This window comes from Danio rerio, chromosome 17 (genome assembly GCF_052040795.2).
Source record: "Danio rerio strain M-AB ecotype USA chromosome 17, GRCz13ab, whole genome shotgun sequence".
NCBI classification, from domain to species: domain Eukaryota; kingdom Metazoa; phylum Chordata; class Actinopteri; order Cypriniformes; family Danionidae; genus Danio; species Danio rerio.
In genome coordinates this window covers 26071163-26083476 of record NC_141037.1, presented here as the reverse complement: position 1 = coordinate 26083476, position 12314 = coordinate 26071163, and the positions used below count along the sequence as shown (strand labels likewise).

The 12314-nt window shown below is 34.6% G+C and overlaps 1 protein-coding gene across 2 annotated transcripts in view; it reads right to left on the bottom strand.

Moving 5' to 3' along the window:
- Positions 1 to 11654, bottom strand: part of stac (SH3 and cysteine rich domain) — a 41735-nt gene extending 30081 nt beyond the window's left edge. For both annotated transcript variants that reach the window (XM_087290581.1, XM_087290582.1), the window contains exons 1-2: positions 11332 to 11654; positions 1588 to 1942 (exon numbers count right to left, since the gene is read on the bottom strand). In XM_087290581.1, coding sequence (XP_087146707.1) covers positions 1588 to 1942; positions 11332 to 11439 — 463 coding nt within the window. In that variant the 5' untranslated portion in view covers positions 11440 to 11654. The remainder of the gene's footprint in view (positions 1 to 1587; positions 1943 to 11331) is intronic.
- Positions 11655 to 12314: the final 660 nt, after the last annotated feature.

Genomic DNA, 12314 nt, shown 5'->3' with positions numbered 1-12314 from the left:
TAATTTTAATTTTAATATTCTTTTATTACATTAAAATGTAATTATTCATTAAAATGAAATAAATGATGCTGGCTAAATATCTGCCATCGCCAGGGTGTGAGTTATACTTTGATAATCGGGGAACAGGGGGGTCAATTTTTTCAGTTATGTTCCTCAGTGAACCAAATTTATATATTTAATTCACTTACATCTAATTTTCTAATTAAGTGTATTATTATGTTTTTAGTGTTTTGAGGGATATTGAGTGGTTCTTAATGAAATTTGTGATATTTAATAAACGGTGACAGGTTTGCTTTCCTGCACCTATTAATGGATGACCATGAAAGACAGCACATATTTTTTATTTTTGCTGTTTAACTTCCATGTACGAGCCAGTGTATAATAAAATACAGACTATGCATCTTGTTTGACACCTACAACCACCTTTTTTAAAGAAGCATGTTTTGTGAACACTAACTCTGTGTTTTTGTGCTCTATATTTGCCAGTTTCAAAACGATGAATTAATATTTTTGGCGCAAATGTGCACTCATATAAACCATAATAGGGGTGGTTAAATGTGTATCTATTATTTTAATTATTAATATTATTTAAGATACAGATAAGAGCAAACTATTTCTTAACTATTAAAGGGCAGGCCCCCATACATCTTGTTTTGATGTCCTTCATCGTGGATCAAGCGTTAATTAGGGGGATCAGAACCCTCCAAACCCCCCTGTAATTCGCACCCTGGCCATAGACCACCATGCTTCCCAAGATATCGGCATCGGCCTTCAAAAAACCCACATCCAGTAAATCAGTAACACTGTTCATTGTCAGAGCGTGTTGCTCAATGCATTAACTAACAGCAACAAATGAGACCTATTGTAAATGTACAGTGTGGTCAAGTATTTTTATGCAGGTTTAGGATCAGCAAGTTAATAAAAAAAATAAAAATAATAAAAAACAACAAGGATACATTAAATTGTATAATACAACTGTAAAGACATATACATTTGCAAACTAAAAGAGAACTATCAGTAAAGAATGTAGTAATACATTAAAGAATGGAGTAATAATAACTAGTCAGCTTTTCTGAAATACATCTAAAACAGTGATATTATAACTTTTATACTATAATATTACTGTATTTATATTTTGCTGTACAGATAATAGTCTTAGTAAGCAGACACAAGAACGCTTATGATCCAAGACCTGTGAACTGTAATACTACAAGTTTTGTCATGCATCACGAGTACACTGGCATATATGACCTTAAAGCCAACAGACACTGACTAACAGCCACAATACTTCGATTTTTATCTCATGGGAGCCTTTAACTCATTATGTCGTGCCAATCTATCATCGTTCGCTGTTCTCCAAATGCTAAAATCCCTGTGCACTGGCGTCGTCCACAGCAGCAAAACATCAGTGTCTGGCAGACAGACAGCAGATGGGGAGCAGAAAGTTTTATGCATTTCTAATCTATCAATCATGTCATCTAATCTATAGTCATTACAATAGGAACCATAATACTCTCCTCGGTCAAAACAAATACAGCTCTGTTTAAAAATGAGCATCGAGTAAACATGAAACACACATCCTCTTACCTACAATCATGTGGTTGCAGATGTCACAGAAATGAGGCTTCTTAAAGATGTGCTCCAGGAAGGTGTGGGCATTGGGGTCTGTCTGGCGAGGGGCACGGGATGGAGAGCAGATTGTGATTGGTAGGTTGCCCGGGATGACGGTGGGCAGCGGAGGAGGTGGTGGAGGAAGAGACATCGCTGGGGAGGCCGTCACAGACACACCGATGCTGCTCAGATGACCTGTGCTGCTGCTGACATCTGAGAGGAGTTCTGTTTGAAACTTCACATCCTCGATCGGTCGCTGGAAAAAGTTATCAGCACTTTTGCTGCGAAGACTCTTGGTCTTGAAGGACAGCGAACGCTTTAGCCTCTGCAGCTGAAATAAACAGAAAACTAATGTTTCAACAGGCATCTCTTAGCATCTTATTAAAGGTTCTTTTAAACTTATTAAACATTTCTTGACTGGAATCTTTTGCAGCTCTAGTTGAGTCATTGCCTCTGAATATTTGGCAACAAAAACATTAAGAACTGGGTAGGGTTGCACCAGCTGTTCGTTAGTTCTTTCTTAAACTAGAACATAAAGTACACAGCTTACTAACTAATAGGTAGTTTGTTTTTTAAATTTGTTCTTACTTCAGTTGCACCACATGTTTTTAAGGTAAACCATAGTTAGTAGGTTGTAAGCTCTCCGTAAAGTCATGTGTAGTCGCATTGAATGACATAATATCCAATAAAGAGCATTTAAATCATTAAGCTGCTTTAAAATTCTGCAACTAATACGTCTATATATAAATATATATATATATATATATATATATATATATATATATATATATATATATATAAATACATTTTTTATAGTTACATTATAGTCAATCACTACTTAGCAGGCACACAACATCTTAAGACGTTAATATTAGGTTCGATTTAGGTCATGACACCAGGTGACCAAAATGTAATGTCTAGCCAGCCTCCAAGGACAACGTTATTTTGACGTCCAAATGATATTTGGTATATTTTAGGACTTGTTGAGAAACGACCAAAATCTATTGCTGACATATGTCATAGTGGTAACGTCCACACAATGTCAAGGTGTAACATGATTAGACATTGATATTTGGTTAATTTGGACAATGGACATTGACGTCAGCCTGACGTTGGGTTCTGAAGTCAACCCGATTTTCATTTCCCAACAAACTCCAACATCTCCAAGATGTTATGGTACAACGTCAAAATGACATCATGTTGACATCCTGTGTTTGCAGGGTAATAAGTTGACGCACATAGCTGCATCGCGAGACGTGAATGCACGCGAAATACACAAAGTTATCATATCTACATGTGAGGAGCAGAAAGAATAACTCCATAATAGAAAATTTAATCTTTCAAAAAACTGAAAAAAAAGAGATTTGGGAGGAAAATAAGGCTGTGAGTAGAGGGAGATTATTCTTCATTATGTAAATAGGGGAAGGCTGCCGTAAATATTTAGTTTGAACGTAGTGTTATGTTTAAACTAAGTTCAGTGCTGCAACACAAAAATATTTAGTAGTGGGTAAATTGTAACTTACTGTGCCTTTAAGTCACAACAACTAGCCACAAGAGCATACAAGTACTCCGAGCAGTGTATTGTGAATTAATTTGTACATTTCCACAACTTAGACATACAGCCTGTCTCTGATTCCTACTACTATCCTGAAGTAAACTTTGAATTGTTTAAGATATTCCATTATTAATAAGGAGGTGAACTCTCCTTCTTACGTTAAATATCAGGTTTGATGAACCCAATATTTGCGCTCTTACTTTAAAAGAAATTAGAGCACAACAAAATTACTTTTTAAATTAAACTTTTTAAAGCCAAGCTTTATTATAGCTATTAATGCATAGTAGTAGGTCTGTCACAATAATGAATACATCTGCTTATCCCACATGGACATGATCATTTTTGGGATGCAATATATATCGCCCACACATAAAAAAAAATTCTGGCTGATTGTGTAAGATTTCTATCTCTACTGGAGGTGTCAGAGTCAGTAGTTAAAAAAAAAAACACTATGGTATTTACTATAAATTACTATAGTATATTTTCATGTGGGTGTCTGACAACTAAAAACAGATCTGGTAGCAGATATTGCAGCCTCTGTTATTTTTAACCTTGCACTTTTTTTTGTTAGCATTTATTATCATTTATTTAGTATATGCGCTTTCACATTCTGATTCTAGTGCATAATTGTTGAAATTTTAAAATGACAAATACAATAATATTGTTTATGGCAATATATTTTGGTTCAATATAACGTATAATAAAAAATATATATATATCGTGACAGGCCTACATAGTAGCACTGACACTTTTCTCTGTTTGAATGTTTTGCTGTATTGTATTGATATTTCTTGTATTGTTTTTGCATTGTTTGATTTTTAGTTGTGTTGTATAATTTGGTTTTACTGGTGTAAAGCACTTTGGACAACCTTAGTTGTAGTAAGGTTCTATATAAATAACGGTTGATTGATTAAAAGGCTCGGTTACTCGGTTGTTGTTGTTTTTTTTCTTGGAATTTTCTTCACAGCATAAGAACATGAGGCAAGGTTTCTGTGAATGATAAATTTTTAGAATGATCAGGACAAAAAAAATCTAATCAGTGTGCAAAGACATTTATACCCAATATGACGCAAGTATCCCTCAAAGCATTAAACAACTCTGAGTGATTGAGCGGGCAATTTTGCTTAGCATGTGTCAAATGAGGACATTCTCACTTAAACAACCTCCATATGATTACATGACCTCTCCTGTCCTCATAATATGTTAACCTAATTCAGCAAGGAGAGCACTGCGTATCATTTATGTTCCTGTAATACACTGAGCATCAAAAGGTTTAATAAAAGAGAATAGAGGAAATGGAAGGAAAGATGGGCTGTCATGTCTCTTGGTACGTAGCCTCTTTGTGCGGTGCACATTACCCATGATATCAGTCATTCGCTGACAGCCCTCTAAATTAGCTGACAACACCCACCAGGATCATCTTTGCCTACTAAAAATGTCCTCTAGGCCACACTAACCTGCACTACCAGTCCAAGTAAGTACTGTGCACAGGAATGTAATTCAAATCTGAACAAAAATGAAAAGCGCTAAAGGTCAGACTTCTCAACAATCAACAATCTTACACATTTCTTTCTACAAAACCTGGAACATTCAAAATTAAGGACTCATCAAAATTATGGCATCTGAAACATTTAATTTCATGGTTGACATGATTGTGCAAGGAAGAAAATATGGACTGAAAAAGTGTAATTTTCTACAATGTCACATTCGGATTCTTCATGCTAAAAATGTGGACAAAATGTATTATTTAAACCTGGATTCTAGCTGGGTTGGCAATATTAGTTTCTTTATTGAAGTCCATATTCATAAGGATTGTTGTTCTGTTTTTTGCACAAGAACTTCACACAGCACTGGATGTCACAGACATAAAATTGACATTGGGACTGCAGCATCAGACTAACTTTGAATTTTGGTTGTATATGAAAATCAGGTTGATGCAACAAAGTCAACCAATGATCAACGGCTAATGATGTTAGCTTTTGACAAGGTATGAACATCACATTATGATAAAAATCAACTTCTGTAAGCTATTTGGACAAAACTGCATGCATAGTGTGTCCACTGTCATATTGGAGTGATATAAACCCAACAAGTCTCTTTTTAAAATTTTCCTAATGTTAAAATAGGACCCAAATCCCAGAGATTTTGAGACCCACACCAATGTGGCGTAGGAGTGTAGTTTCCCCGCCAACCGAATTGTTTGACAGGTGCCATGTTTCTATAAAAACATGTTAACACAAGTCCACAGAACATTTGTTTTGCAAATAACTGAGATTAAACTATCTGTTCCATTAAACTATCTGTTCCAACTATCTGTTCCAACTATCTGTTATCTGTGTTTTATACGTTTTAGAACTTTAAAACATTATAAAACAGAGCATGTTTATAATAAAGACAGTTAAATCGTTATGTAATTCTCAAACTTTTTAATCCCCCCGGCCGCATGGTGTCAGTAAATGATAATGTTTGTTTGTGTGTGTGTGTGTGTTTGTGTACTGCAAACGGCATGTGTGTGAGACTCATCATTTCAGAAAGACTTGAATAAACGCCACCCCAAATAAATTAAATAAGCTTACTTGGTATTTTTGACTAATGAGGTGTATTTTAGCTTCATCCGAGTCTGTCTCTGTCACTGACTGCTGTTTATCTATCATAACGTATGAGAAGTAAACACGCATATGGTAATAGTGCGCAAGGAGAAGAATATCTTTTGCATTTAAAGCCACAGGCTACAAAAACAGCTGTATTCAGACACCAAAATGGGCAAATTCTGGAGGCTATAATAAATAATCTGATGAGTATTTGAGGTGAAACTTTGCAAATACATTCTGGAGACACCAAAGTCTAATTTTACATCTGGTAAAATAGGTGCCCTTTAAATTGACACAGAATTTTAGTTAGGAAATTACACAACATAAAACCAACCAAAGATAAACGTTTACTAATGTTAGACTCTGACGTTTTATGGATGTCATATTATGGAGTTAAAATGATGTTGGATTTTATTTAGTTAATGCCACAGTCTAAAACCAACCAAATACCAACACCAGATGTTGTTGCTATTAGATGTCAGCTGACATTGGTATCAGACAGAAAGTTATCATTAAATTTTGGTCACTTATCTTAGCAACCAAAATAGAACTAAAAATCGGGTGCTCCGGTTTCCAAACACATGTGGTACAGGTGAATTGGGTAGGCTAAATTGTCCGTAGTGTATGAGAGCGAATGCGTGCGTGTGGATGTTTCCCAGAGATGGGTTGCGACTGTAAGAGCATTTGCTGTGTAAAAACGTGCTGGATAAGTTGGCAGTTCATTCCGCTATGGCGACCCCGGATTAACAAAGGGACTAAGCCGAACAGAAAATGAATGAATGAATGAATGAATGAATGAATGAATGAATAAATGAATGAATGAATAATTTGTTATTTTAAGATCAACTTTGCTTTCTTATTCTGACATTTTTCATTTCAGTGTTTATGTAAAATTGATTGAAATGCATTACTTAAAAGTCTAACATAAATAGAATTATACAAAAGCATCATTTTTACACTTTTACTGGAAAACAATATCATTCAAATTATAATAGGCAGTTGGTTGCATTATAACTGATATTTTGAAGCCAGTTTTGCAATTCCATTAAAAAATGCATGTACATTATCAATAAAAATGTATATACACTGATAATACAGAACTCGTCTGATCAGGCAACTGATGGTTCTATCAGCTTGTCCACAACTCTGCCCACAAATCAGGCCATCTTTGTTGTTGAGCTCTATGTTTCCGTGTGTGTGTTTGAGTGCACGTGAGTGATATATGGCCCACTTGGATAATCCTCTCACATTAGATTTCCACTAATCAAAATAAAGAATCAGTGCAGTGTGTTTAGTGAGCCGCATGCCAGTGTGTTATGATGACGCCATATTGATTTCTAATGCCTGACAGAGAGTAATTTATTGATTAGTCCCTTTCTCGCCAATCGAGTTCATCAGTGCTAATAGTTCGCTGTCAACTAAAAGGACAGTTCGCCTAAAAAATTACAACCCATGTCATTATTTACTCTCCCTTCACTTTTTTAAAACCTGAGTTCCACTCTTTTGTTGAACTCAAAAGAACATATTGTGAAGAAAGCTGGAAACCTGTAACTATTGACTTCCATTGTATTTCCTTATCCTAATATAGAAGTCAATGGTTGGGTTTTATCACAACAATCAATATATCCACTTATCGTGCAATACTTGGAGATGACCTCAATAATCTTTGCCATTGCAAGATATATTTACAAATTCAAAAATAATGTTAAAGCCATTTTATAATGACATTTTTGTTCTACCTCATCTGTGTCAAAATTTTAAATTGAATGTTTATCTAATTTAATAGTATTTATAGTAGAACATTTACTTTTTAGCATCAAATTATACAGGCAAAATTTAATTAACCATAAGAATGCTAAGTATTGTAAAGTGTTTATGGCTATTTGCAATATTATGCTGTTATACAATCGTTATATAACTAGTGGCATCATTTTTTTTTTTTAAATAACAATAATATCCCAACATGTGAAAATTTATCGCACAACAAAAATTCATTGTGACAAGCCTATCAATGGTTACAGGTTTTCAGCTTTCTTCAAAATATTTTATAACCACTTGAGGGTGAGCAAATAGTGAGTAAATTTTCCTTTTTGGGTGAATTATCCCTTTACTTGCAAACTCAGTCTTAAAAGCAGACTAAAATCACTGTGAAGCAAATGAAAGCATGCTATTGGTTTAAAAGGTGGTTTCAAGTCACCCCCCTGACATTTACAAGGCACTTGTTTTGTGGCAGAACTGACTGTAAATAACTGGCTATCAAAATGGCCATTGCTGAAGTTCAAGTTCCACTTTTTCTGCCAGTTCCAATAAATTTAATGAAACAACCAAAAAAATAAATAAATCAATGATGCCTGAGACTACTGCTGCTGATAAATGCACACGTCTGGATCTTCATTATGAGATTTTGTGGCAAGGTTCTTTATATATTAGAGAAAAGTATAATGTCAATAGATTTCCCCAAGTCATTTGCACTGATTACAATGGTTAATGAGGGAAATATGCCTGATCTTTATAAAAGAGCAACCAGATCGTTTAACACAATTTCAAATATAAGGCTTGAATTAAAAATGCTACGGAAGTGCCTCTTTCCAAAATGAATGACCACTTGTGCAAGAAAATCACGAATCTTCTACATCTATTAGGAATCAATTCTGCTGCTGTCAGCACCAAACGCGTGTCCTGCTCTGCCCTGAAGGACGACTTTGAGAGACGGAGCTGATTAAGCTGGAAGTCAGGTATTTTTTCTAGCAAAAGATTACTGTGTTTAGCAAAAAAGGGACACAATTTATTAGGCCGGCTTTACTTGTAACACATTTTAATCTTATCAAACATAGTCATACAAAGAGAACAGACACGTAGAAAGATGATTTACTTTGGGTTGCAGTCATAAAAGGTGTCCCTGGATCAGTTCAAGGTGCCATGTGCTCATGAATATGTTAATTGGAGACAAAAATAACGGGATCTCGTTTTAGTAATTAAGCTCTGAGATGCTTGATAGATTATCAAATAAAACCCCAGACACTGATGATAATCCTCTGATTATTGTGCACAAGTTATATTCTCTCTAAATATTGTCTTCACTATTAGTGTTTTCTTTTAGTGATGGTTTCATCCCCTTTTGCTTCTTGGAAATTCTGTGGAGCACAACCAGCTCAGGAAATTAAAATATTAATATATATATATTTTTTTATTGTGAATCAAAAGTCATCCATTAACAACTAATGAGTCATAATCTTTCTTAGGAGACTACTTCATCCTTATTAGGCATATTCTCAGGAGTGTTCTGCAATGGAACGGTCCAAAATAACTTATATGAAAGCTCATAAATCAAATATAATGTGGATTTTGTTTCTTTAAAAAGAACTCTTCTTTTTAAAAACAACTCAAACCTAATAATCTGATTCTAGCACTTCTGATAAATAATATTAGTGCTCCTAATGCTCAAAATAACAGCTCTCAATTACACACAAATCCCTCCTCACGACACTTCTGATCAAGTCAACATTTAACTCCATATGGCAATTGTATATATATTTTTTCTTTTCATACAAATATTTTATTAATTTGACTGAAGCATCACATATTCCATGGGGAGAAGGAGAATGACACAATGTAAATGTAAATAATGAATCAGTTTTCTGAACAACTGCATAAATAAATAAAGCACTACTGCCTTTCAGCACCCAATCTCTACTGACTCAGTGACAATAAATATGCAAAATTCCCAACTGGCATTGAGCTCTAAAAGCACAGTGACCCGTCCAACATTTCTGGGCTGAATGTGGAACTCAGGGCCACTGATGACCCAGAAAAACAGATGAGCTCAAACTCAGCACCAATGTGACAAAACGCCACCCACTACAAACTCCTAAATCAGACACAACAAATCATACACCAAGGTTGAGCAGAAACTAAATATCACTGCAACAAATACAGATGCAGCACAATTTTCCCCTAGCGAAATGAAATATAACTTATACTCTCACATGAGCCCGACTGCACGCAGACAATATCAATCAAATGATATTACTGCCAGTATAGGAGTAGTATCTGAACTATAATTGCTCAGATGATTAAACAGTGTTATTTGTAAACATAAATCAACATATTCTTAATACTAAAACTATCATCAATCACTTTAATTCAGTATTTCACAGGACAAATGAACGCTTGAAATTGAGTTAAAGAGTTTTGTATTGCATAATGAATTAGAAATAACAAAACTGGGGTAAAATTTGCAGTTAAAATAAAAATTCCTTTGTGGGAAAAAAATTATTCACAAGGCAATCAGAAAACTATTTGTGGTAGGGCTGCACGATATTGGAAAAATTTGACATTGCGACATTTTGATTTTCTACAATATTTATAATATTAATTTCACCAGATTACTTGAATAGCTCAATTTGGAAATAACTCAAACGTTTATATTAACTGAGATGATCTCGTAGGCCAGATAACCTGCTTAAATTTTGTTGCATTTTTTGTGGAGTCTAACTATATTCGAGTATAAGCTAAATAATCAAATGTAAGCAAATAAAACTGCATAGTCGTCAATTTATAAAAGTTAATGCAATATATCTTCATTGTTATAATTACTTAAAGGCCTCTAAACAAATCAAACAAGCACTCTTTCACTCTATTATAATCACTAAAAATATAGTTCTTGGTCAGCTATAATTCCACTCAAATTTTGTGAGGGATGAATCAACTGAAGCTGAACTTGCAGATCCTGCGATGTGACTTATGCAATTACATTGCAATATCGATGTTGAACCGATATACTGTGCAGCCCTAATTTGTGGGGTAGGAAGTTAAAATTGTATCTATGTTTTGACATGTGACCTGCGATCATTTTTATAGCAGAACTGGTATCATGAACCAAATCTGAAACAGCTCCATTGTGTGAAAGCCTTTTGTGTGTTAATTACCCTTGAATCATGAGCTATGATCTATTGCATATATTGAAAGTGCATTAACCATGTTTTTTTGTGTATTTACTTGTACGGCCACAGTTTTATCATGGTTAAACTCATTAGTGTAGCAAAACGATTGTTAATTTGGCGTTACCATTGATTAACTACGAAGAAAAAACATGTTTTTGTAGTAAAACGATGGTTAATTTAGTGTATTGGTGGTTCAATATGCTATTGTTTACTAATTAGTTAACTATTTTTATACTAAATGTTGGTTAAAATGTTAGGCCTACATATTAAATTAAACATATTACATTAAAGTATATAAAATAAAACTTGAGTGTTGTTGTTTAATGTGTGGAGTAATTATTTCATAAAGTAAATCCTTAGCTTGCCATGGATTTTAAACGGCCATGTTTTCAGTAACACAGTACGTTACAGTGTCACAAGATTTACAACACAAACGTTACTCTTTACATTTGACGTAATGTAGTTTACACGAGTATAAGTGACATATAACCACTTTAATATAAAGCAGACAAGTAAAACTATGAACCATTAAATCAAAGTTTCACAAAACGCCAAAACCCTCGCTCTCTCTAATAATAAAGTGTAAACCGCACACATAATTGTCGGTTTCTGAGGTGTGTGTTTCTCCAACCTTTGACTCCTGCTGGCTGATGGATGAGGGGGACTGAGGCTCCCGGTGGTCCCGCTCGTTCTCCTTGCCCATCGTGTCCTCCTGAATCATGTTTGCTGGCGGAATCATGCCGATAACAGTTCAACAGCACCAATCTGTCGGGTACGTCTGGTGCCAGTCGCACTTTACATGTTGAGTTGAGCTGGAAGTTCTGAACTGGCGAACGCGCTGAGGATAACGGGTCTGAATGCACACAGTCGCACTCGCCTATCGACTTTCCATCGGTTTGTTCATTGCATAGTGGAGACGCACAGTCCGTTCCAGATCTGCTCTCTTCATTAGTCAGGATCGTCGTCCGTCCAGCAGACTGACTGGATCTGACTGTCAGCCTGTGGATCAGCCAATCAACTCCCGCTAAAGGAGGAGTTCAGCTTTGATGGATTCCGTTGCTTTATTTTTTAGTGAGCAGACGTGTCTCTAATCTTATTCACATTCAACAATAAAGTATTAGTGATTATAAAAAGTAATAATATTTAATAATACAAATAATGTTAACATCTTTCTTTCCTTCTTTTCATTTTTCTCTCAAGTATTGGGTTGATTTTTTAACCTAGTTTAATTTAATGGTTTCCCAATTAGGTCTAAATAATTAGACCTTTCAAAACAAAAAGTATTTTAACATTCAAATTTATGTGTAAGTATATGTGTAACAGCATATGTTTTTATGTCATTGTAACTTATTAAACTAAGTGAATCATGTTCTAACTTAATTTTATGAGTTACGAAAGCTGTTTTAAGTCAGTTTAACATTATATGAGTTCAATGGACTCATAGGTTTAATCTGATTCAACCAGGATTTTTTACAGTGTTTATGTTACAGGCTATAACAAATAATATTATTTACCAAAATTGTCTTATATAGCTTAAAAATCATGTTTATATATATATTTGTCAGTATATGTTTTTCATTATATACAACTCTGTTATCAATTTGTAACACATAC